Source organism: Temnothorax longispinosus, chromosome 1 (assembly GCF_030848805.1).
Source record: "Temnothorax longispinosus isolate EJ_2023e chromosome 1, Tlon_JGU_v1, whole genome shotgun sequence".
Taxonomy (NCBI): Eukaryota; Metazoa; Arthropoda; class Insecta; order Hymenoptera; family Formicidae; genus Temnothorax; species Temnothorax longispinosus.
This window is the reverse complement of record NC_092358.1, coordinates 12902094-12928093: the sequence shown is the minus strand read 5'-3', so window position 1 is coordinate 12928093 and position 26000 is coordinate 12902094. Positions and strand designations below refer to the sequence as shown.

Genomic DNA, 26000 nt, shown 5'->3' with positions numbered 1-26000 from the left:
CGAATTCAACGTACGATTACACCTGGACACCGAAAACTATGAAGCGCACTATCTGGATCCCGTCATCGGCAACCTGGGACACGTGGACATCGAATTCAAGGTATTAATACACGTAGACACCGAAAACTACGGAGCGCACTATGTGGATCTCGTCATCGGCAACCTGGGACACGTAGACATCGAATTCAACGTATTATTACACTTGGACACCAAAAACTATGAAGCGCACTATCTGGACCTCGTCATCGGCAACCTGGGATACCTAGACATCGAATTCAAGCTTGATTCTTTTCCGTTGACTTAATATATATTATATCAAGCTTGATTCATAAGAATCGACTTAAAAATTCCCTAGCGGCACTTTCTGCCAAGCGTAGAGAACCTTCTTTTCCGTTGACTCAATATATATTATATATATATTACCTAATTTACCTAAATAGAATCTTCCTCCTGACCGATAAGTCTATCGACCTAATTTCGAAATACGCGCGCGATATCGAAACTGGCGATACCTGCGCCGCCAGCGTCGAAAAAGTGAAAGGGACGTTTCTCTGATAATCATAATAATATTGAGACGTCGGCGTTAGGAGGAGGAGGAGGAGGAGTATCTTAAAAATAAATTTTCCCATTTGGACTTTGCGTCGCAATATCTCCGCTCGTAGGGCACGTAGCGGAATATTATGAGAGAAACCCCCCCCCCCCTAATTGGACCCCAAGCTATCGATCAAGCCTACTTAGAACTTGATCCGTTCACTCGTTATCGAGATCTCAACATCTCGGGTACTCGCAACCCGTCGCGTCGCGTAAAAGAGTCACGGTCGGTCTCGCTCCGCGTGTACTTGGCGCGAGACACTACCGTGTCTCTTGATAATATTAAGATAAAAATAGCCGTAAAAGAATTTGGCGTCCCGAGCTCTACGTTGGCCGACTGGCTGAGAAAGAATAATAATGATATAGCACATTTGGATGCCGCCCGGGGGGTGTAACAACTCCGCCCCGGGAATTTTGACTTTTTGATTTTTGCACCTTTGTCGTTTTTACTCTATACCGGTTGAACAAAGCGACGTAGACCAAAAATGCCTATATAAATTTTGTAGCCAAGGGTTCACTCTTTACAATAATATATTATATTTCACTAAAATGATTTCTTTTGTTGTTAAAAATCGGCACCGAAAAAATAGGGCCGACTTCGCCCCTACATTGGATATACATTGGATGACAAATGAAATTTTTATTATCAAATATAAAACATGTAAATGTTAATTTTAAATGTTAATGAGTTTCTTTCATACATTAGCTATCGTGACACAATAGAAATAATTAATTATTATAGTGTTTTTGGTGATAAAATTGCGACATTACAGATTCACTCTGTTTACATTACTTTTGTATATCTTACGTTTGATTAATTGTGTTTATTTAAAAAAAATGGCATAATAGTACAACATTTATTCTAATATAGACATCTTTTTATGTGAAATAGACATTGTTTTACGCATTAACAGAACATGAATTATCAACGTTATCGTCCAACTATTTAACTTTTTATTTATTGACGCACGCAAACTTTATTTTTCACAACAATAACAATATTTTATATACATATAATTATATTACAGCAAAAAGAATATAATTACTAGAACATTTTAATATAATATAACAAAAAGGAGGATAAATGGAGTAAACATAAGATCAAACTTTTATAACTTGTATATTATATTTAAAAAAATACTAATAATATATTTCTAAAATAATAAGCTTCTATAAAGAACTAGTTTTTAAAATATGTGCTTAATCTTATGAGTTTGCTAGGTAAACTTATAAGAGATATTTAAAAGTCTCATGTCCTTAATTTTCCTTAAATCCTTATATTTTCAACTTCTATGTCATACATTAAAAACAGAGATTGTCGGACGCGTAAATACTTAAGAGAATCATGCAATGTTCAAAATTCGTGTACATAAAATGAAAAATATATAGATCTGAAATTTGTATGTTATAGATTTAATTAAAATGCGCTGTGAACACTTGTACAATCATCATAAAATATGACATTAAAATTATTTTAACACAATCTCGCAGTTATTAGAACTACAGAAATATTAAAAAATGTATAAAGCAAGATATTTTGTATGTTGTAAAAAATTTTTAAAGTCAGTTATTTATCGTAAAAATGATAAGTAATTGATGTATTAATGTAAACATGTATTGGTTACATTGTTATATTATAATTGATAATTTCGCTTAGAATAAACAATTGTTTTACATGCATAAATGATGGAATCTTGTAACAAAGGAACGAAATTGAAAAGAAGACGTTTAGGAAGTGTTGATGGTTGATATAAATCGATAATACAACTGAAAGACCCGCCATAAATGCAAGGTCGATTAGGCTTCCGAATTTCAGGGTCATTGCGTACGCGCATGGAGCATTAATGTCATTTAAACAGCTTTCAGATTATGATTCGTAAAATTATTGGTTTATATACATACGATCTTCAAAATACGTGCGCAGAAAAAGAGTATGAGGACTATAGTTAGTTTAAGGTCACACACACACACACACACACACACACGCACACGCACACGCACACGCACACGCACACGCACACGCACACGCACACTATCCTGATCTAATCATTTTCTTTTAATTTTTCTTACTTATGAATCACACAATAACACATGTGCGCGTGCGCACACACTGCATGTATTTTTATAATATAAGAACACAATAATTATACTACAGAAAGCCACCGTTTTTTTCTTATATATTATAGTAAGTTAATCCTAAAATATTTAAATTACTGGAAAAATGTATTACGTACATTATACAATATATTTCTCTAATGTCTAACAAAATAATTAGTCAAAAGCTGGGTAAATATTTACCCTTACAAACCCTCTCTCCTCCCTCCTTCATTGACCTTTACCTTCAAGTTAACTTATTGCATTAGTTCAAAAGTGCAGCGAAAACGAACAGGCCTGCTAATACTAATACTCTGTGATTGGTTCATAATACCTTAAGATTGTATTTAAGACGGTCTTAAATATAAGATCCGACTATGAATACCAGCCAAAGAGATGTATATAATATATATCAAGTATGTAGAAATAATCAATTTTCTAATAACATGGTAAATTATGCAATTTATATATATGAAGAGTTTTATGTTGTTTTCTTAAACAGCGCACTTCTAATGTTTTTTCAACATTCAACAGAATTTATAATTTTCTGAAATGTTTTATTTTCTTGTATTAATTGAAGTTGGATGTTTGGAAATGAATATATGTAGGGAATATCCCTGAAACCGTGAGGTATCTGACAAAATGTTTTAGGCAAAAAGGTTGCAGTATTAGTGATCCCTGTAATCATGTATTTAAATTTTTTTAATGTCATATTTTTGCAAAAATAACATTGAAGGGTGGGGATATATTAAAAAATATGACATTTAAAAAATCTAAATAGGTACACGATTACATAGATCACTTTAATACCATAACCTTAGGGATTAATTTCTACATGCGATTTTGGCGGATGGATTGCGTGAAGCTCACTTGAGAAGGGCCAGAATTCGGCCGAAACGTTGTGCAATTTATGAATAATATATTAATTTAGCCAGTTGGGTCGAACTAAAACGACTTTTGTTTTTATTATTGTTTCGACATTTAAGTATTTGACAAATGTGTGTTGCAAAAAATTAAAACTAAAAAATAAATAACATATTATATAATAATTAAAGTAATTTAAATCGACTTGACTGGCAATATATATAACGTCTTTCCGATATGAACATTGAAAAACTGTGAGCCAACTTTTTTTGTCGGATTCACACAGCACTTTTTCAGATCAATATCGAGACATTATTAATTTCGACCATGGGTTTTGGTCAGTTGACCCATGGTCGAAATTAATAATGTCTCGATATTGATCTGAAAAAAGTGCTGTGTGAATCCGACAAACCAAGTTGGCTCACAGTTTTTTAATGTTCATATCGGAAAGACGTTATATATATTGCCAGTCAGGTCGATTTAAATTACTTTAATTGTTATTCTATATACTGGCGAAAGAAATTTATTATTCTGTTTATTATACACCGTCGACCTAGTAATCGGTGCTCCATCTTATAGTTGTTATTGCGATAAATATTACCACAGCCCCAGTGGTCGAATTGGCACGACACTCGCACGGTATACGGGAGGTTCCAGGTTCAAACCCTGGCTGGGGTAATATTTTTCGCAATAAAATTTAAAAACTATTTAATTTAGAAATTACATTAACTGACCAAAACCCATGGTCGAAATTAATAATGTCTCGATATTGATCTGAAAAAAGTGCTGTGTGAATTCGACAAACCAAAGTTGGCTGACAGTTTTTCAATGTTCATATCGGAAAGACGTTATATATATTGCCAGTCAGGTCGATTTAAATTACTTTAATTGTTATTCTATATACTGGCGAAAGAAGTTTATTATTCTGTATATTATATAATATTTAATACATAAAACATATCCCACACAGCAAAATATATTACCAACATATCTAGAAGATATCTGAATGACAGAATATTTGATTGTGCAACACTTGTCGAGATATCATGAGAATATCTCAGAGACATCTGCAAGATTATAAAAAATTATTAATAAAAAAGGTTAATTAATTGATATTTTTCAACATTAATAATAAATTCAAATTTTTCTTTAAGATCGGCATCTTTGATTTCAATAAAAAAATGCCAAAAAAAAGAAGAAAATGTTTTCAACAAAAAAGTATAGGAAGTCCAAGATGGAGAAATCACTCCTTAGTAAGTTACAATTCATTCTGTGTGCGAACTCATGATCCGTGCCGCTCGCGCCGCCGCGGCGGCACGGATCAGGAGTTCGCACACAGAATGAATTGTAACTTACTAAGGAGTGATTTCTCCATCTTGGACTTCCTGTACTTTTTTGTTGAAAATATTTTCTTCTTTTTTTGGCAATTTTTTTATTGAAATCGAAGATGCCGATCTTAAAGAAAAATTTGAATTTATTATTAATGTTGAAAAATATCAATTAATTAACCTTTTTTATTAATAATGCATAATATATCTCGAAAATGTGTAAAAAAGACTTAAAAAATCACTGGTCATTATTTAAAATCGGTAATGTTTACGACAAATTATCGATGTGTGAAGTTTAACATGACGGCCTCAACGCCGAAACTTTAAACCCCTGTAAGTAGACAACGCGTTGGACAAATGTCTAAAAAATTGGTGTGGATAATTATGGTCAATAGGGCAATAGATTGTGCAAATTTCAGCACAATAAAAAAAACATTTTTTTTTGGGTGGATCACTTCGCATGGAATGCCCCATATATAGTCAGATCTTATATATTTCAGATCATCTGAAGTCTATCTTAAGATTTTGTACGGATTGTTTTATCGGCTCTACTTAAGTTGATCTTTATAAAATATAATAAGATCTAACTGTGTGAATCAGCCGTATATTCATATGCAAATGTTGCAGAGATATCTTTTCCAAAAATATAATGTGATATCGAGTAATGATGTCCTATTGATATTCCGTGAATATCCGAAAATAAGATATCTCAAATTTGACTTAAAATTGTATAAAGATATCTTATTATATTTCAGATATATTTTGCTGTGGGTAGTTTTATGTTTTTTAATCCACAGTTATGACAAACGAATATTTAGTTTTTAGTATATCTTGTAGTATATTTTAGAATATCTTGTATCCGGGGCTTAAAAATTTTTAATCTGAAAGTGAAAGTTATCAAAACATCAATATTTTGGTGTTTTTTAGCTTGTTACGCGTAAACCACAACAATTATTATAAATTAAAATGAGAAAATAATTTAAATATATAAAATAAATTTTTAAGTTGTGCCTATATATCTTGACTATCGCTTTTAAACACTTAAAACTTGATTTTGTTTACGAATAGTATTGTAAACAAGAGAAAAAGCGAAATATATTATAGAACATGCATTATAAAACATTTATATGCAAGTCAAAAATAGATGCATCTTGTCATATCAATCTCGCATTTTTCATAACGTCAATAAAGTTATTCAATTATATTAACGCTTAACATTTGTCGAATGATTAAAATACACGATTCTTGCGATGATAACTGCTTATGGCACAAAGTAATAACATACATTGGTCCAAATTTATATAGAATTTTGTATGACAAATAGAAGAATTTGTATGACAAATAAAAAGTTATTTACACGTACAGTTAATTAATTCGCTTAATACGTATGTTATAATTAAAACATACTATTTTTGAGATAAAATAAATATTTGCGTAATTAGAGAATCAACTCGGATTTGGATAAAAAGTAAACAAAAAATAGACGATAATGAAACACGATAGTTTTAAATTCGATTTTACATCCCTCTTTGATAAAGGTAAGGGAGCCGGAACACAAAATGTGTAAGTGCTACGCATACGTTAAAATTATATTCCCAAATCATAAATCCAATATTTTAAAAAACTTCTGAAATCAATAAGACTACAATAAAATAAGATAGATTTGTTGTTGACTACAATAAGATAACATAGTAAGAAAAATAATATTCGATGCAAAAAAAGATTTATTCGTATCTCACGACATTTCGACCACTAATTTTAATCCTTCTCAAGTGTTAATTTACATATGTCGTACAACCGATCCTAGTCCTGGCATTGTACCAGCAAGCCAAAAGTCAAGAAACTAAAATTACATTAAAAAGTTAAAGTAATAACATAGGAATAAATACAAAAAATTTTTTACATTAGAGAACTTTAGGTGTTTTGTGCGTCATACGTGAAGTAAAACGTAATAATGTAAAAGAAAGAAATAAGTTTCGGAAAACATGTCGGCACCATTTGTCGGCAAACGGTAGAATGATTACAATCAACGCTAAGTGTTCTTTATTATTATATCATATGACCCGTAAAATTATCCGTGTCTTTCTGCAAATTGAATGTGTTATTGTGTTGTTTTATGAAAAACATCTCAGCAATCTCGCGTTTTCTATTTTGTTTTTCACAATGTAAGATTGTTTTCGACCATTCGAATTCGTGATTGTATGCAGTGCGGTGTTTATTGACAACAGAATGGTTGCTGGTATGCTTTCTGGGACCGTATTCTCGAGCCTGCCCTAATGATTTTCGTATGCGACTTTCTATTTGAAAAGCATTGAATTTTGCATGCGAGTTTCATGAAAACGATTCGAGAATAGGGCCCCTGATGTCCGCTTGATGCTCTTTAATACGTACCTCCAGATGCCTTTTAGTTTGGCCAATATAAGTGGCATCGCAGTTTGCACAATTAATTTTATAAACTACACTCGTCAAAAAAATTATCGCAACACTCAATTTATACCAAAATTTTGCATAATTTCAAGTAACCGTATTTCCGCGAAAAATTGTATTTGAATTTTTTTTTATTTTAAAGGGTAAAGTCTCTCTAACGGAAATTCCTTAAAGTAGAGACTCTCTTCCCCTTCCGTTATCTCTTTAAAAGTAAGTTTTTTCTCCGAAAAATTGCATAATTTGACGAACTCTACGGGGTGGAATAAATTTTTTTCGCAAATATCATTATAATTATCGTAAAATATGGACTTTTCTTTGCAAATTAAAAAAAAATGACGTCCATACAATTTTTTTCACGGAGTCACGGTGTATCAAAGGTACCTATGCATTTTTGTGCATTCAATTACCGTCAGCATTAGCATTAAGTACCCGATAGGCACCACGTGAAGGTTGCTGGTGGGACTTTGCCCAGTGTGTGTGTGTGTGTGTGTGTGTGTGTGTGTGTGTGTGTGTGTCAACAGAGATAAGGACCCCACGGTTCGTCACTCCCGCAGTATTTAATGACTCCAAACCTTCTCTGCTCTGTGTGTGTGTTTGTGTGTGTGTGTGTGTGTGTGTGTGTGTTGAGGGAGAGATGTATGTTCACACTTAAAATTGTGTATTACTATCTCGTCTTCGGATGACCAAGAATTCAGTATTTATAAACTTAATTATTATCACTTATTGAAAAACGAAGACTTTGAAAGATTCGATTTGTGAGTACTATTGTAGACAGGGGATGTATTATAGAATGCGTAATAATTATACATATACATATTTAATGTGAAATATCTACACGGAGAAAATTTTATAGTAAATATTACTATGGTGTCGCACTAGCTGCGGACCATCGAGGAATTTTAAGTTAAATTACTATGTTTATGGTAAAAATTACGTTATTTAATCGTTTTTAAAACAATAATTATAGTATTTTAACTTGAAATTCCTCGATGGTCCGCAGCTAGTGCGACACCATAGTAATATTTACTATAAAATTTTCTCCGTGTACACAATAAAAAATCGAATAATTTGATTTACCTATTTATTGCTGTGCTATTAAATTACTCAATATCAATTTTATTCTGAATAAATATATTTAATTAATATATAACTTACTTTTAGTTATTTATCCTCAACATATTTCTTACCAAAAGACAAAAACATGCCAAAAAGCCCATTAGATGTAAGCTGGCTGTCCACGATAGTAAAACAAGCCCAGTCAGAAAGGTGACGTCGATTTAACGATAATTTGACGTCGAAGAGGTTGACAGCTGGTTAAATCGAATTGATCGACGTCTTCGACGTTGAATCACTGTTGATCGACGAACTTTTTGACTGATTATAGTTAGCCCGACGTCAAATCAATGTCGATCTAACATTGATAAATATTATTTAATAAATATTATATAATAAATATATTACGTAATAAAATAATTAGTAAAATTATATATATAGACAATGCACATATAATATAAATATTATAGTCAATTTAAAACGGATATAAAAATTTCTTTTTATGTCGTCATTCAAAGTAATTCAAGTCATTTCTTTTATATATATATATAAAGCACAGTTCCTTTAAGAAAAAATATGTAATTTGCAACACGCATCTGCATACTTTTTCTTAAAAGCAACTATGTCTTTTTTCCATACCAATTGATTTGTCTCATTATTCTGTGCATAAAAGTATTAAGGTAACATTACCGAAAACTTAATGTTTTACAAGATATTTTGTATTTTATGTCAAAATACTAGAACTTTCAAGCCTTATAATTCCAAAAGTTCTTAACGAAAAAATACTTTATTATAGTGTTTTGAAAAGCTCTCGAGATTAGCTACAAGAATATGCATTGAAAAATAGGGGTTTCCATTTAAGAAATTAAAGGTGTCGTTCACGTGAGCTTTAAACGACCATCCATGGTCAAACCAATAACACCATCTTATGTCCCCCTTCGAACCAAACAACTTTTGTCCGAAACGTTTTTCCGTATCTTTCATATTTTTCGAGATATTTGCCTGGGGCGATTAAAACAAAACACCCTTTATATATATATATGGGGCATTCTCCACGCCAATTTGCGAGGGGTCAAACTTTTACTTTTTTATTTTTAATGGCGGCTCCTTTTTTAGCAGGTCTTTACGAGTACTATACCCATGTAAGAGCGTTTCTATAATAAATGTAGCGTTTCTGAAATTGAGTCTGCGCAAAATGAGGACTGCAAGATTTTCCATTAATTTTCTCGTCTATTAGACAACGTCTAAGAAAAAAATTCATTCATCATAAAATACGCTATTTCAATCATATTTTTTTAAAAGATTATTCAAAATTTTTATAATAATATTGTTAAACAAATAGAGTAAAAAAACACAAAAAAAATTTGAATATCTCAAAAACCCCATTTTCTATTTTTTTGAAATTTATAGGCAATATTCTGGGGAGTATTAGAAAAATTTTAAGACCGGTCCGAAGTTGCGCAGAAAACTTGGGAATTTTTTATAGATTTTTTTGTAAGGCAGACAGAGGTACCGTGGCTTCGCACATGTGCACAAGTCTGCAGACTTGCGCGCGGCCTCGAGCGGACTCGAGCTTCAACACAGTAAGTCAACTTGACTAATTATTCTGCTTTGCGCCGTACTGCACATTGACATGTTGTTGGGCGCGCTATGGTCCCGGTTTTATTCACACTCTTACTAAGAAGGGCCTATAGATATAAATACACGTACAAAATCACTTAATTAGCATCTCTTCACGTCACTGATTTCATAAAGTTTTCCAATATTTAACTTGAAACGTACGAAAATCTACAGTGGCGTCTCACACTGACTTTGCACTACTATAACACATACAAAAATCCTCTGATTGGCGACTCCAACAACATGTCGATGCGCAGTACGGATCGGCGCAAAGCAGAATAATTAGTCAAGTTGACTTACTGTGTTGAAGCTCGAGTCCGCTCGAGGCCGCGCGCAAGTCCGTGCGAAACCGCGGTACCTCTGTCTGCCTTACAAAAAAATCTATAAAAAATTCCCAAATTTTTTGCTCAACTTTGGACCGGTCTTAAAATTTTTCTAATACTCCCCAGAATATTGCCTATAAATTTCAAAAAAATAGAAAATAGAGTTTTTGAGATATTCAAAGTTTTTTGTGTTTTTTTACTCTGTTTGTTTAACAATATTATTATTAAAATTTTGAGTAATCTTTTAAAAAAATATGATTAAAATAGCGTATTTTATGATCAATGAATTTTTTTCTTAGACGTTGTCTAATAGGCGAGTAAATTCATTGAAAATCTTGCAGTCCTCATTTTGCGCACTCTATTTCGGAAACGCTACATTTATTATAGAAACGTTCTTACATGGGTATATTACTCGTAAAGACCTGCTAAAAAACGAGCCGCCATCAAAAATAAAAAGGTCGAAGTTTTTATTTTTGATGGCGGCTCGTTTTATATATATATATATATATATATATATATATATATATATATATATATATATATATATATAATGTTCTACTATAATATCTATTTCTTTATCAATATAGAATTTTAAACTTACCTTTTATCTTTTTTTAAATCTGAGAACTAAAAAAAGATAAAAGATAAATTAAACCGAAATTAAAATGTTAATCTCTGATGTACATTTTGGTATATGTAAATGCGACATAAAAGTCATATTAATTAAATACTGTTATACACTGGGCAACAAAATTATCGCAACAAAAATTTACGTCAAAAATTTGCCGAACTTCAAATACCTGCCGGATTCCATACATGTACTATGGCATACCGGCTAAAACCACACGGTTCTCCCTCTCGGCACACGTTGAGGGAGCCCCGGGAAACGCAGTGATGATACCATCCGGGGTGACGTAACACGTCCTTACTTTTGGAAGAATGGCGGGAGGGAGGGGAGGTTAAATTCAAAATCTAACAATGGTTCCTTAAAGTACAGACTTCACCCTTTAAAATGAAAAAAAAAAATCTTTCAGATATGACAATTTTTCGCAGAGTTATGCTTATTTGAAGTTGGGCAAATTTTTGACGTAAATTTTTGTTGCGATAATTTTGTTGCCCAGTGTAGATAAAATTATCTGTAATACTATTATCGATAAAAATATAAATAACTATAACGTTCACAAACTTCCACTAATCGGTTTAATAAAAAAAACTCGCATAATTCTTTTATTACTAACAGAAAATGTTTAATCCAAATAAGTAACATTTGTTTCGCCAGAGAATAATTAACACAATTGAGAATTTTTAATTGACGTGTGGCAACGATTATAATCGTCGTGACAAATCGTCACCGCGTTTCGACCAAGGATTCTGGTCATTTTAAATTGATGTAATTTTAGATGCTTATAATATAAAATGTTTAAGTTAAATGTTAATAAAATGTTTAAGTTAAAAAAAATGTTAATCTTTAAACATATTAATTTTTAACTAGCAATAAGAGAATTGAGGATATTAACCAATTTAGTAGAGGTATGTAAATAGCATAATCGGATTCAAATCAACGTACAAAAACTGTTATTAAAGAAGATCGATCCGACATTGAAAGTTGAAACAACAGTTGAAAGTTCGTTGATATTTGATACGACTTCGATGTCGAATCAACCAAAATTTCAACTTATTTCGACATTAGATTATCGGCATTGATTCGACGTCGGGTCAACTATACATTTCTCACTAGGAGTAAAATGTCCTTTGAATACTTGGGAATAAAAATATCCGCAAATTAGGATAGAAAAACCTATGTTTAAAACCAGACCAACACAGAGATAAGAATATCAAGGTGCCTGAAAGTTCTTATTGCAAAACAATCATATAAAACGAGAGGCCAAGATCAGGATATACAAAACTTGTGTCTGACCAATAATGACCTACACAGCGGAAATCAGAGCTGACACCTGCAAAACTAAGAATATCTGTACTGCAGAAATGAAGATACTTAAAAACATTTATTAGACATACCCTCAGAAACAGAATCCCAAACACAGAAATAAAAAGAAAATGCAACATTCAGGACATCGTCAGATGGATAAAACAAAGAAGACAAGCATGGAATAAACATGTATCAAGAATGGATGACAACAGAGTTGTAAAGATAGCAAAAGACCATATGGTCCAAAAGACTCCCAGCCAGACCACTAAAACGCTAGAAGGACAACCGGAGATCAACATCGCAACAGGCGCCATAAAAAAAAGTTGTTAAAAACAGGCTCCAGCCTATTCAAAGAGGAAGAATAAGAAAAAAAAGATATTTTTTACCGAATTGACAAATAAGTGATATTCATCATGATATATACTTTGACGGTATGAAGTACATCGTACATATATAATGAGAAAATCAATTGTCTTGAGATAAAAGATAATATTGAATCGCGATTATTGACTTAACATATCTCTTTCAAGAAGTAATTAGTATTATGCCGACATATTAATATTCATAGATTTCTTTGATCAAAAACAATTGACATTAACAAGCAGTGACTAATCATATTAATATTCAAAGATTTCTCTGATCGAAAACAATTAACATTACTAACAATAAGTAGTTACTATTAAATTATGTTCAAAGTTCATCGAATATGCACATGAATACGTTATCTGTAAAAAAAAATACAATAAAGTAATTTTTAAAAATTAAAAAGCTTCTAAATTGTGCAAATAATCTTCTGATTCTTTAGATAAACTCTCCAACAAAAATCGATCATAATTTGTTCTTGTGTGTACATTTTATTTGTGATACGGTTCAATGAGATTCCGAAATGTATTATTATGATTAAGAAATCTTTATTATTATTTTCTTATCTGTTTAATTAATTGTATTCCGTTTTATTATTCATGACCGTCATTCTATGACAAGACTTTTAAAATTAACTGCGAAGATATTTGCACTTCCATTCCGCGATGACGCGCAGACCTAATAGCGATACTTGATGCGACATTTGTATGAGCAATGTCGCGATTCTATCGACGTATTTCCTATTTCGTGAATTTGCTACGTGAATTAATGTTAGAATCGAAAATACTATGTACAAGTATCGATCAGCTTAGATTGATGTTTCTTTCTTTCGATCAATGGCAATAGAAGGTCACTCTGTAGAATTCATTCGAGTTCATGGACATATGTATAAGAAACGACGCTTCTTGAATTTTAATCCGTCCTGTTTATGAACGGCTGTGCGTAAAATAATAATCAACTTTATTATGAAACTATATATTTCTTCTGCTATGAGGTTTACTATATGTCAATAGTGTCACATTTTCAAATAAATTGCACATTAAGAAAAATTAATCAACTCTTCGAAAATTTATTTTTAGATATTTTTAAAATAAAGAATGGTATAAATTTCATCTTGACGATAGAAGTAGCACGGCGTTCAAGGTCTACGAGTCTGTTCGCTTAGTTAGGTTCGCAAACTAGTTAACCGTTACAAAAATCAAATGCCAAATGAATATCGTGCCCTGTAGGGGCATATGTAAGCGCATATGTCTAGTGTCACGCAATGCAATGTAGTGTCATTCCAACCTTATTGCGAATTTTGGGTATAATACATAAAATACATAAAAAAGAAAAACACATAGAAAAAATATAAATAATTTATCTTTCTTTCTTTTTTCGTATTTCTCCAAATAACTTTATTACTAAATTTATTTGCTAATGTATTTGTTACGAATAAACTATTTTTGAATTTTACTAACTATTTATACCTTTCTTCTATTTATTTTTTGCTTTGTTAGATATTTTAGATTTTTTATTTAGAAAATAAATTAAATGTTTTAAGAATTGCTTCTTAAAAAATTATTTAAAGCTTATTATTTTAAAAGTATATGATATTATTTCTATTTTTTACAGAGAGAGAGAGAGAGAGAGAGAGAGAGAGAGAGAGAGAGAGAGAGAGAGAGAGAGAGAGAGCATACAAGTTATAAAAATGTTTTTTTATACCTATTCCTATCTATTCCTTTCTCTCCTTTTCCTGTTATATTGAAAACTTTCACGAAACTTTTAAAACATTTTATCAACTTTAAATATAATTGTATAATCAAATTATTAGCAAAAATGTTCATGTTTTAATTGTTGTTAAGAGAAATTGATTTCAGTGAAAGTATCGTAGCAGATGGTTGTATTAATGTTTTTGATCTACCACATGAAGAGAACAGTTACTTTTCGGGCGAGAAGCCAAATAGCGGAAAAGGAACTGTAAAAGATGAAACTTTCTATTCCACAGACTTTTACACACACAATATATGATTCATATATTAGATTTTAATTTCTTGTGCACATATACCTATATAAATACATATATATATATATATATATATATATATATATATATATATATATATACGTATATATATAATTTCTTTACAAATAATGTACTTATATGGTAAATGAAGTTTTAAATACATTAAATATTTTCAATGATAAGAAAATATTTATATTAGCACATAATTAAGGAAAAAAATTAGTAAATTAAAACTGTTAACTAATTAATTAATTAAAACCATCATTATGTCTGCGAACTCAAACATAGTAATAATTATTAGATTTACGATAAAATTAATAAATAATTATAATTCTGATTTTTATTCGCGGTTTTATATAGAGTATTATTTTTTCAACCTAAGGTATAGTGATTATCGTATATGATAATAACGCATTACTATTTCTCCTAAAATAGAATATTATTCTAGCAGATTAAAATTAACGAAAAAGCAATAATGATATCGCAATGTCAAAGTTACCTTTTTCTTTCTCTTGAGATTTTCTTTGTTATTAATGACTCGTAGTATCAGTGTTTCATTTATATTTCATAATGCAAATCTGTTTAACGAGTAGAAAATGTAATAGGCGCACGCAATTATGGCTGTTGAAATGTGTCAAGTAAAAGACGTTTTCGAGTAGTTTTTATTTTGTTCCAGGCATCGAGGAAACTGTTAAACTTGTCCGGGCGGCCGGAGGTACGTGTTACGGCTACGTTTGCGACTTGTGCGATCGGGCAGACATATATAAAAAAGCCAAAATTATCAGGGAAGAGGTCGGCAAGGTAACACAATTGCGTATTTTATTAAAATTGTGTTTTATAAAAGATTGAAACTGATACCCGAGTACCGCCGAGAATGTGCCAGTGTGTGATAATGATATTCTCGCGTTTATTCGAGAAGAAATCTGCCAAATTAAATTGAATTAAATTAGTAAAATTAATAAAATTAACCCTTAAGGTACATACGTGGGTCTACGGCGTCCGAGCCAAAGTGATATCTACTTGTAACTGCAAAACTCGTGAGTCTGTCAGAAGATATTAAATAAACAATATTTATCAAAATAACTATAAAATCGTCCATTACAATGTAGACAGATGTTTCATGAATTTTTTTAGATTTTTTAAAATACTTTAAGGTAGGGAAAAATAGCGTTAAATGTGACAGACCAATGTATGCACTTAAAAGGTACCGAAAGAACGTATGCACCTTAAGGTTTAAATTAACCAAAATTACATCGACTCGAAATCACAATAACGAAAGAAAAACCAGTCAAAGGCTCTTCTCTAATTATAAGAAATTCATTTATTGTAATATCGCATCAATTAAAGATCATTTTCTCTGTTATTAGTTTCGATTTTTGACGCGATTCGCGTGTCAACTTTGATAACTTGAACGGTTTGCGAATGGATTCGGCATGAAAGAAACATCATCTTAGGAAACGAATAATCCACGACTCGCCGAGCTATTCGTCGCGCGACAAGAATTTTTTTTGCGGACAATATTATGAAAGTCTATATTACGCCATAACCATAACGTTACGATACGTTGGGCTCGATATGCGGGCCTGACCTGTTTTAAGAACTTCGAGGAAATATGATTTTTCGTTCTTTTACACGTGTCCGTTCCCTGACACACTTTATGTTTACATTATATTATACATCTTTTTTTGTCATCGTAGTTTTCATATTCAAATGCAAAGCCCTCGCTTCTTCGCAAGCGTTTCTTCACGAGAAAAATTTATACAAAACGGCATTTTATCGCTTGTTTTAGCTTTTATTTTACTTATTGTACCTTAATGATATATTATATTATTTATAGGTGACGATTCTCATCAACAACGCGGGCATCGTTACAGGAATGAAATTTCTGGACACTCCGGACAAACTTATCATCCAGACAATGGATGTTAACGTCATGAGTCACTTTTGGGTAAGTGGAAAGTTATTCCTCGCTGGAGAAAATTATATCTCATGATATTTATTTTGTCGCCGAAAAATCGAACGTCGATATAACATAAACGTGCTTCCATTTACCGCATAGCTCTGTGGGATCTATCGCACTATTCGTGAAAATGTTCTTATTGTTAAAGAAGAAAAACTCAAGTCGAGACATTGCCGAGACGCCGCGAAATGAGGTCTCGCTCGTTTTCAGCTTCTCGGTCGTAGAGGTTTTGCAACAAGACGTCGATTTCGAAACGATGTCTCACGACCGCGATATGCGAGTCACTGATATTTTGAGTTATCCAGTTAGCCACGGGTTCGTGAGTCGGGAATTCAAGTATCGCGAGCTACGGTCTCATCCAGTCATCCAAAAGAATCAGCGGAGAGAGGCATTCCATTTTGTTCCTCCCATTTGTTGCGTCGGTCAGGTGCAAGAACCGGTCAGATAGGTCGTCAGACAAGCAGTGCTGTAGTAGATACGCTGTAGTCTTGCTGTGTATTGCGACACGCATGAGCTAGCGGCACGCTTGCCAAATGCAAATAATTCCTTAATTCGAATTCTTACTTAATCGACGATCCGCTCGCAGACTTTCGTTTATTTCGAATCTTTGCTAAAGTGTAATTACACTGATTTTACACTTGTACACATATTAGATATGTCTATTACTCATTATTGACTTTTTATTAAACAAAACAAAATAGTTCTGTCATAATAAAATTTGCTATATCGAATAGAGTACATTGCTCCCGATAATTTCTATAACGTACATTCCCTTGTCTTGAAATTCGTAGGTTTACTTTGCAAAATATTTATCACAATATGATTTATTATTTATGTCCTTATCTAAAAATGTGTTCGCTCAAGAATGGATTAAAAATATGTAAAGTAAAGATAATAAAACAATATTAATTATAAAAAAGAATATTAAAAAGTCGACAAAAACAAGAACAATATTATTAATATTAATTAATATTAAAGGTTATAGTTGTTAATAATACAGGGTGTCCCGAAATTAAATGTTGAAATTTTGGGATCGATAAAAAAGTTCTTTAGACTTGCTCATTTTTGCTTCGTTTTGGAGAAAATCGCAAAAAAATTTTTTTTTCACTTATTTTATACTTTTTTATTTATATTGTTACTTCCTGAAGATATGGTTCAAAATATGGCCCTTTTACAGCAATGCAAGCATTGCATCTAGCGCTGCTCATAAAATATATCTGGACACCGTTTTGGTGATATGGTGAACTGTAACCACGATCTCTCATAGCTCTTGAGTCGATTGGCAACGAATAAACTTGCTTCAAACCCCCCCTCCAAAAAAAAAATCCATGTGTGTCAGTCCTGTCAGATCGAGTGATCGGAAGCCAAGGTACAGGCTCTTCCATGTACAATCCATCGTTGTGGATAATTTATGTCCAGTCAGGCTCGAGTAGCTCTGCCTGAGAAGTTTATTTGTTGCCAATCAACTCAAGAGAGCAGCTAAAAGACCGAATCATGGCTACAGTTCACTAAATACAATATCAACTGAACTGCAGTGTCTAGCTGCAACACGAGCTATCACTGCTATCAGTGCTAAATGCAATGCTTGTAATGCTGCAAGAGGCAAACATTTTGAACAATACTTTCATTAAAAAAGTGAAAACATGAATAAATAAGTATAAATAAATAAGTGAAAAAATGAAAACTTTTTTTTTTTTTTTTTTTTGCGATTTTCCCCCAAACGAAGCAAAAACGTACAAGTCTCTGAAGGACTTTTTTTTTAGTTTATCGATTCCCTACTTTTCTACACGCTTCCGAACATTGCTTTAACATTTAATTTCAGGACACCCTATATATTGTAATAATATTATTGCAAAAATTATAAAGATGGAAAAAATATTATATTAAGAAAAAGTGTTGAAAAATAATGTACAATACATACAGGGTGTCCCAAAATTCGCGAATATTGAGTACAAGACGTAATTCTTTATGCTAAAAGAAATAACTTTTCCCTTTAGCAAAATTGCATGTGACAAATAGTTTTTGTAAGAGAGCAGGTTAAAGCAGGTTAACGAATTAAGCGCTCTCGTGGCGCTCAGGGCCGGCGCGCACTTTTCAGTCACTCGTACCTATTATTGTCCTTAACCTCTTTCTGTATTGTATTGGTTAATTAAAATATGATAAAAGTTAACAAAATAAGTTTTGCTTTTATTCCTTGCGTAATAAATAAATAAAAATTGTCTGATTCCATAGTACCGTCTAAAAATAAAGAAGAAAGTAAATAATAATTATATATGCTTTATATATGCGTTGACCGTTCTAGTAAACTATTTCTTAAGTTTAGTGATACTATATTTAACTATCATACGTAATTGTGCAATATTCAGAATAATAGAACGCTCAACACACAAAGTATAAAGAAACTTGGGATAACGCGAATCACGTGGACAATGTGAACCATCACGATATCTAGAATATTATAAAGTGTTACAACCTAGCGGACAGCAGTGGAATTACTAGCTGTTGGCTCCCTAATCTAACGTATAAACCGGCAACATGGCACAACGTATCATAAAGTTAAAAATTAAACCTGTCAATCTTCACAACTTCTTAGGCCGGTATTCATAGTCAGATCTTATTTCAAGACCGTTTTAAGTAATGTCTTAAGTTGCAAAGACGGTCATTTGATTGGCTGGACGGAGTCTTAAGACTGCCTTTGACCAGCATTTCTATGACATATGTACGATAAGAAATAAAAATAGCGATGTTGGATAATTTTGAGAGAATTTGTATATTACTTTTTATAATAAGTATTGCATTTTATATTCTATTGCTTTTTTTTCTTTTAGGGGTAATAATTAATATTATGATAAGTATACACTATAAGTATATATTATATTATTGTAAGTAAGAGTTTTAAATATATTTGTATGACATTGTTACAAAGAGCACAAAAATTAGAGTTTGTAATAAATTAAAATATAATACAATAATTATTATAGACTATTTCATTATTAATATGCCTTAAAATACGAAAAAAATTATTTTTTTTTACAAGATTAATAAAGTGGTTTACCTTGTCCAACATGGTTCAAGTTACCTTACAAAAATCTACCTTCAAAAATTTTACTATAACATTAAACTCACTAAAAATAAACGAAATTTGTTAGAAACACGTTGTAACAAACATTTGACATTACAACTCTACAAAAACAAAGTTTAGCTATCTTTAATATTTTTCAAGTCTTAAAAAAGGTTCAAAGTGATTCACATTATCCCAACTTCCCCTCTATTGTTATTTACATTTTTATTTTCAAATGGTACTATGGAATCAGACAATTCTTTTATTCATTTGTTACGTATGGAATAAAAGCAATATTTGTTTTGTTAACTTTTATCATATTTTAAACAAAACAATACTGAAAAAGATCAAAGACTAGGTAGCTAGGTACGAGCGACTGAGATGCGCGCGTCGGCCCTGAATGTAGACAAGAACGCTTATTCATAAACTAACTAGTACTATCTTACAAAAACTGTTGCACTCAATTTTGCTTAAAAAAAGTTGTTATTTTTTTTAAATAGAGGATCACGTCTTGTATTCCACATGCACGAATTTTGGGACCCTGTATTATAAAGCCTTGGCCAAAATTATTAGGCATCCTATTAAAATAATTATTTTTTGAAAGAAATAAAAAATAAACGTATAAACGCGTTTATATATAATAATAAAACTTAATTGGTTCATATAATAATGAAACTCTAGTAAACAACTTTTAACAAACTTTAATCAAGAATTAGCAAAAGGATTGTGTTCGACCCAACTGGCAAATTTTATTGTTCACAATACGCTACGTTTCGACGGCAGATTTCGGTCCTTTTCAAGCGTGCAGAAACTTACAAATATTATTAGTTAGACAATGCCCAAACTACGCCGAATCTAAAAACTGAACATAAAAAATTATGGCACGCGACAATAAATACAAGTCCAAAAATAATTACATAAATCAAAAACTTACATATTTGTGCGTTAAATTCACAGAAGTAAGATACAATTTAACGGCATTTTCGTTATTCGTTTATGTCAAAGGACATGTCATAGCCGTGCGGTAGTAAAATTTTACTAATTTTGCTAATTGTTAATTATTCACTGCATGGCGATTCAAGTTTTCCGTTCTTGTTTTTAATCAAGAAGTCTTTCTTGGTATTAGATTCAATTATAAGCATAATTATTACGAGGGAACCTAATAATTTAATCAATAATGATGTATATATGTATATCCTTTCACATAATAGTATTGTAAAATAAAATTATAAAAAAATTTGTATTTTTGTATGATATTCTGTAGCTTAAATTTTGTTTACACAATAATAATATACTAAATAGTATTATAAAACAATAATAATATATTAAAAAGTGGCATGAGAATAAAGACTATTTATCAAGATGAGGTATGATATTTGTAGTCAGCTGTCAGCAAGAATGTCTATGTATATGTATATCGATTACATATATGTATATGCAACAATATGGGTCTGTTTCCTATTGCTGAACTGGCTGCACTAAAATTCAGAGTTCTTTTTTAGTTCATACATTAAGGAAAAAAATAAACTCTGAACTAATGCAGTCAGTTCAGCAATAGAAAACAGATCCATCTTTTTGATAAGATAACAAAAGGTTAAATGAAGGTTAGAATAGAAATCGTAATCGCTTGAAGCGATGTTCTTGACACCTTTGTCAAGCATACGCAATTAGGATAACGATGATGATAGTAAGTTGTTTTCGATAAAAATGACGTGAGATAATTGATGATCATCGTTACCGGCGCGGCGTAAAGAATGATAACTCACGTGAAATTAACGCATGCATAAAAGATGACGTTGAATTTACAATTGAAATAATGGACACAATAATTGTTTTTTATCGTACCCAGATAGCAACGTGTCTGCATTGTTGCTGGCATGTTGCCGACAACATAATATGTGCTGCTATCAGAATTGTAGCAACTGAGTCCGCATTTGTCGGCAAGTTGATACTTTCACGATATAACAATTTTGTATAGCAACTTGTTGCCAGCGACTTGTTGGCAACTTATGCTGCGGTCTAAAATCGTCTGATTCAAAATTAGAGTTGTTGCTGTCATGTTGCTAATTTATATATAGGATTACACAATGCTGTCATATTGCTAGCAACGCGAAGTAAATTTGATGCTACTCTATGGTCGACAAATTGCTGGCAATACATATATCCAATGTTGCCTGCGTGTTGCTTCAAATATTAAATTACTCGAAATCAATTGAAGCAAATGTACGGCAAGTACATATTACTCGAAATCAATTGAAGCAAATGTACGGCAAGTTGCCAGCATCATAAGCAATTACAGGTTTGCGCGATTTTGCTCAGACACGCTTTGCTATCTGGGTAGTTTGAATAATTCGGTCAAGGTCTCTTTGTTACAAGAAATAAAAAAGACACAAAATCTCGCACGATTTACTTTCTATGATATTAGCGTTATATTTAATCTTTTATGTGCAAAATATTAACAATGAATTTTATTGCTCCTGTTGTACGTAAATCACATCTTGAACTGTAATAGAAATATTTTGAGCTATGCATAAATATATTATATAATATGTTATTCCTCACTTCACTAATGTTATTCCTTATTTCATTTAAATAAATACGACATGCTACTTGAAAGATTTGTTCAACAATTTAGGAAAATAAATAAAGTTTATTTATTTGGTCGACGTCGAGAAGTTATTGTCCCTTTAAGATTTTGTTTTCTCTTAAGCTTTCTTTTTTAGCATGAGCAATGAAATAAATATTTATAATTTTTTTATTTATTTAAATGTTTGAGAGGTTATTCTTATTTATATCGAAATTTAAATTTACAAGATAATGGATTAAAAAATTATAAATATATCTATGTATATATACATATACAGAGTGATACAAAAGTTCCCGGAATTTTTTTGAAAACATTAAGCAACTACAAATTGATATATAAATAAAAAATCTACACTTTAAACAAAACATAAAACTTTATTAGAACATTAACAACAAAATTAAACAAAGAAAATTACAATAAATGCTTAAAATTGTTTCCTTTGTTTTTAATAAATTTTCGAAGCCGATTCGGAAAATTGTTCACGATGGTCGCGCACTGCTAAATGGTAATTTCATCTTAGTCACGTCGCAGGGTCATTTTGAAGGACTTCATTGATTTAAATTATTTAAAACAAACTCCTGTTATTTTTCGCCACTCTACAACATATCCAAAGCCCATCAAAATCAGTGAGGGACTTACTGTTCAAAACGTTTTCTTGTTAGTCGTTAATGAACTGTACCAAATATATTCCAGACATATTTCAATGTCTTTGGTACAATCCGTTACCGCCGTCACCGCGGGAAGATATTTCAGACGAGAAATGGGGCAAAACCAGTGATATATATATAATTATAAAGTTATAATAGTGAACTTTGTTCAGCTCTAACACTCGATCAAAGGATTCATTTTACTAGGTGCACATGGAACTTTACATATATACCTAAGTAGCACATACACGTTTCAGAAATGTTTTATAAGCGTTTTTCCGAAACGTTTTATAACCAATTTCTAGAAACGTTTCTCATGAGTAAAAATGTCCATTCGAAAAACGTTCGATGGAACGTTTCTTTTCCGATAAAATAACGTTTAAAAAACTATTATAGAAACGTTTTGTTAATGATAAAGGCATTTTAGATAAAGACATTTAAAATTCCTGCTTTTCACGTCTTTTGAATGTGTTTATGACGTCTTTGAGACATGGGTGAAAATGTTCTAGAAGCTTAATTTATGCATATACTATCTATGACGTCTATTCTTTTTTGAAGAAATTCCTGAACTGGTGCACATTCGTGCAACAAGTTAAAGTGAAACAAAATATACTTGTCTTACTCTAACTTAATTGCATTACTGATGTGCACCAATTTAGGAAGTTCTTCAAAACGGAACACATGTATAAATGTTCTTTCAATGGTCACGTTTAGCAGAACGTTTATTTTGCAACTGTTGGAAGTTTTCTAAGCTCAGATTTGTCCGATGACAAATAGATTAAGACCGGTAGGACAAAATTAATGTAAGTAAATAAAGTGTATATAAGTGCATGGCTAAAATGATTTATTTTGTGCAATAATTAGTGCAATATAAATTTAAATGTTTCAAAAAAGACTGTTAAAGCTATTATATATATATATATATATATATATATATATATATATATATATATATATATATATAGATAAAGCAAATTATAATTTTGAAAGAAAAAATTTAACAAATAGGTATTTTTGTTAACTGTAGAAACGAAAAAAATACGTTTCTTAAATCATGGTTTCAAAAACATTTTTGTTCAAACGTTTCTTAATGGTTCGTTACGGTTATGAAACTATGTATACGTTCAAAAAACGTATGTGAAACTAATATGTGCTACCTGAGATATTTATATATATATACGCTTAGCCGCCCCTGAGTCATGCGTAACCTAGAGCGCTCATTCGTTAGCTTTAAATTGCTCTTATTTAAAAAGTAGTGTTCACAGACGCAATTTTGCCAAAGAAAAAGTTGTTCTTTTTTTGGCACAGAGAATCACGTTCTGCATTCCGTGTCCGTAAATTCTGGGACACCTGTATAATTGTATTAATTATATGTCAATATAAATATAATAATAAAGATATACTTGAAAAATGTATTCACACAGTTTCATAGATGAATAACATTTCCATAATATACATTATTAATATAAAAAAAAATTTTTTACAAGAACATATTTTGTCATATACCTTGCATATATGTATGTATAATGCATATTATATTTTACATATATTTTGCATAGAAAATGCATATTGGTATATGTTGTAGTATAAATATGTTCGATATTATAAATAACCTAAATTGTAATTATTAATTTTCCAATAGTTATTTGTGTAACAAGTGAGGTAAGATGAAAATTCCCGGGTGCGGAGTTTACGCCGAAGGCTCGTGCGTAAACTCCGCACCCGGGAATTTTCATTTTTACACACGACTTACACTCCCTATTTTATGTTGCAAGTGCCTGGAAAGTGGTCTATCACGCACGCGTAGCGTGCGTAATGGGGCACTTTCCATGCACGTGTTGCATAATAATAAATTTTTGCATAAAAAAATACGATGTCTAGTGATAATCAATCGGGGGAATCCAAAGAATATATATGTAATAACCTACTTATTTTTTTCAGCGCAAACAAGCTAAAAACCTATATGTGCCGAACATATAGATATTCACATCACATTAAAGCAGAGAATAGTTGGTATATTGAAAAGTAAATACACAATTTTATGTTTTGGAAAGCGTAAGTATGGTTTTAGCCATCGCTCGTTATTTATTAAAAAGTTATTAACAAATTTAACTGAAAAGTATAATAATTTGTGTCAATACTAAGGAAAGTAATTTGCTGATATGTGTGTATAGACAGTAAACATGTAGGCAGGAGAAGAGCTACCGCCCCTCCACCGCAAGCAGGAGTAGATAGGGTGGACTTCCACCCACCTCCGCCTACATGTGTGCATGTGTACTTTCAAATAAAAGAAAATTGAACGTTTGCGTGGAAAGTCAAGGATACTTAAAAAAAATAGCTAAAAAATAGGTAGGTCACATATTTTCTTTGGACTTCCCTGATTGATTATCACTATCGGAGTCACAACAAAGATTTTTATCTAGAGAGCCGCAAAAAATATCAAAATTCGAGAAAAGCCCTATTCTGGATAATTACCCCGATTTGTATATAACTGCTTATAGGACGGTATTCATAGTCGGATCTTATATCTAAGATCGTCTTAAGTCTAGTCAAAAGCAGTCTTAACCAGCCAATCAAATGACCGTATTAGCCACTTAAGACATTACTTTAAAACGGTCTTGAAATAAGATCCGACTATGAATACCACCCATAGTGTTTTCGAAAAAAAACCGAGAACTTTTGTGTCTCCCTGTACATATGTACAATATATACACTTTCTTGTACCTACACAAAACTATTTTTTAATTTCATAAAGTATGTGTTAACAATTTTCGAGCGCAATTTTTGCATGTTGTAAAATTATATATTGGAAGTATTAATATGAATGAGTGTATAATGAAACTAATAAGTCCTTTGTCTTAATTCTCTTTTAGACCGTAAAGGCTTTTCTTCCAACGATGTTGGAAAACAATAAAGGGCACATCGTGAGCGTGGCCAGTTTGGCCGGTCAATGCGGAATTCCGAAATTGGTAGATTATTGTACGTCCAAATTTGCAGCAATGGGATTCGACGAAGCTCTTCGAATGGAACTTGAAGTAACTACAACTTATTTGACAAACTAAATATTGAATGAATCATTCTAATATATTACTTCAATTATTTCTTATTTTAGACAAAGATTTTAAATACCAATATCACAAAGAATAG

The 26000-nt window shown here is 31.5% G+C and overlaps 1 protein-coding gene across 2 annotated transcripts in view; it reads left to right on the top strand.

The window, feature by feature from the left end:
- The window catches only part of LOC139810003 (short-chain dehydrogenase/reductase family 16C member 6), a 64646-nt gene that overhangs the window by 13364 nt on the left and 25282 nt on the right, over nucleotides 1-26000 (top strand). The window contains exons 3-5 of one of the 2 annotated variants that reach the window (XM_071773347.1): nucleotides 15275-15399; nucleotides 16436-16546; nucleotides 25727-25888. In XM_071773347.1, the coding sequence (XP_071629448.1) occupies nucleotides 15275-15399; nucleotides 16436-16546; nucleotides 25727-25888 (398 nt within the window). The remainder of the gene's footprint in view (nucleotides 1-15274; nucleotides 15400-16435; nucleotides 16547-25726; nucleotides 25889-26000) is intronic. The other variant, XM_071773352.1, reaches the window with a different exon arrangement.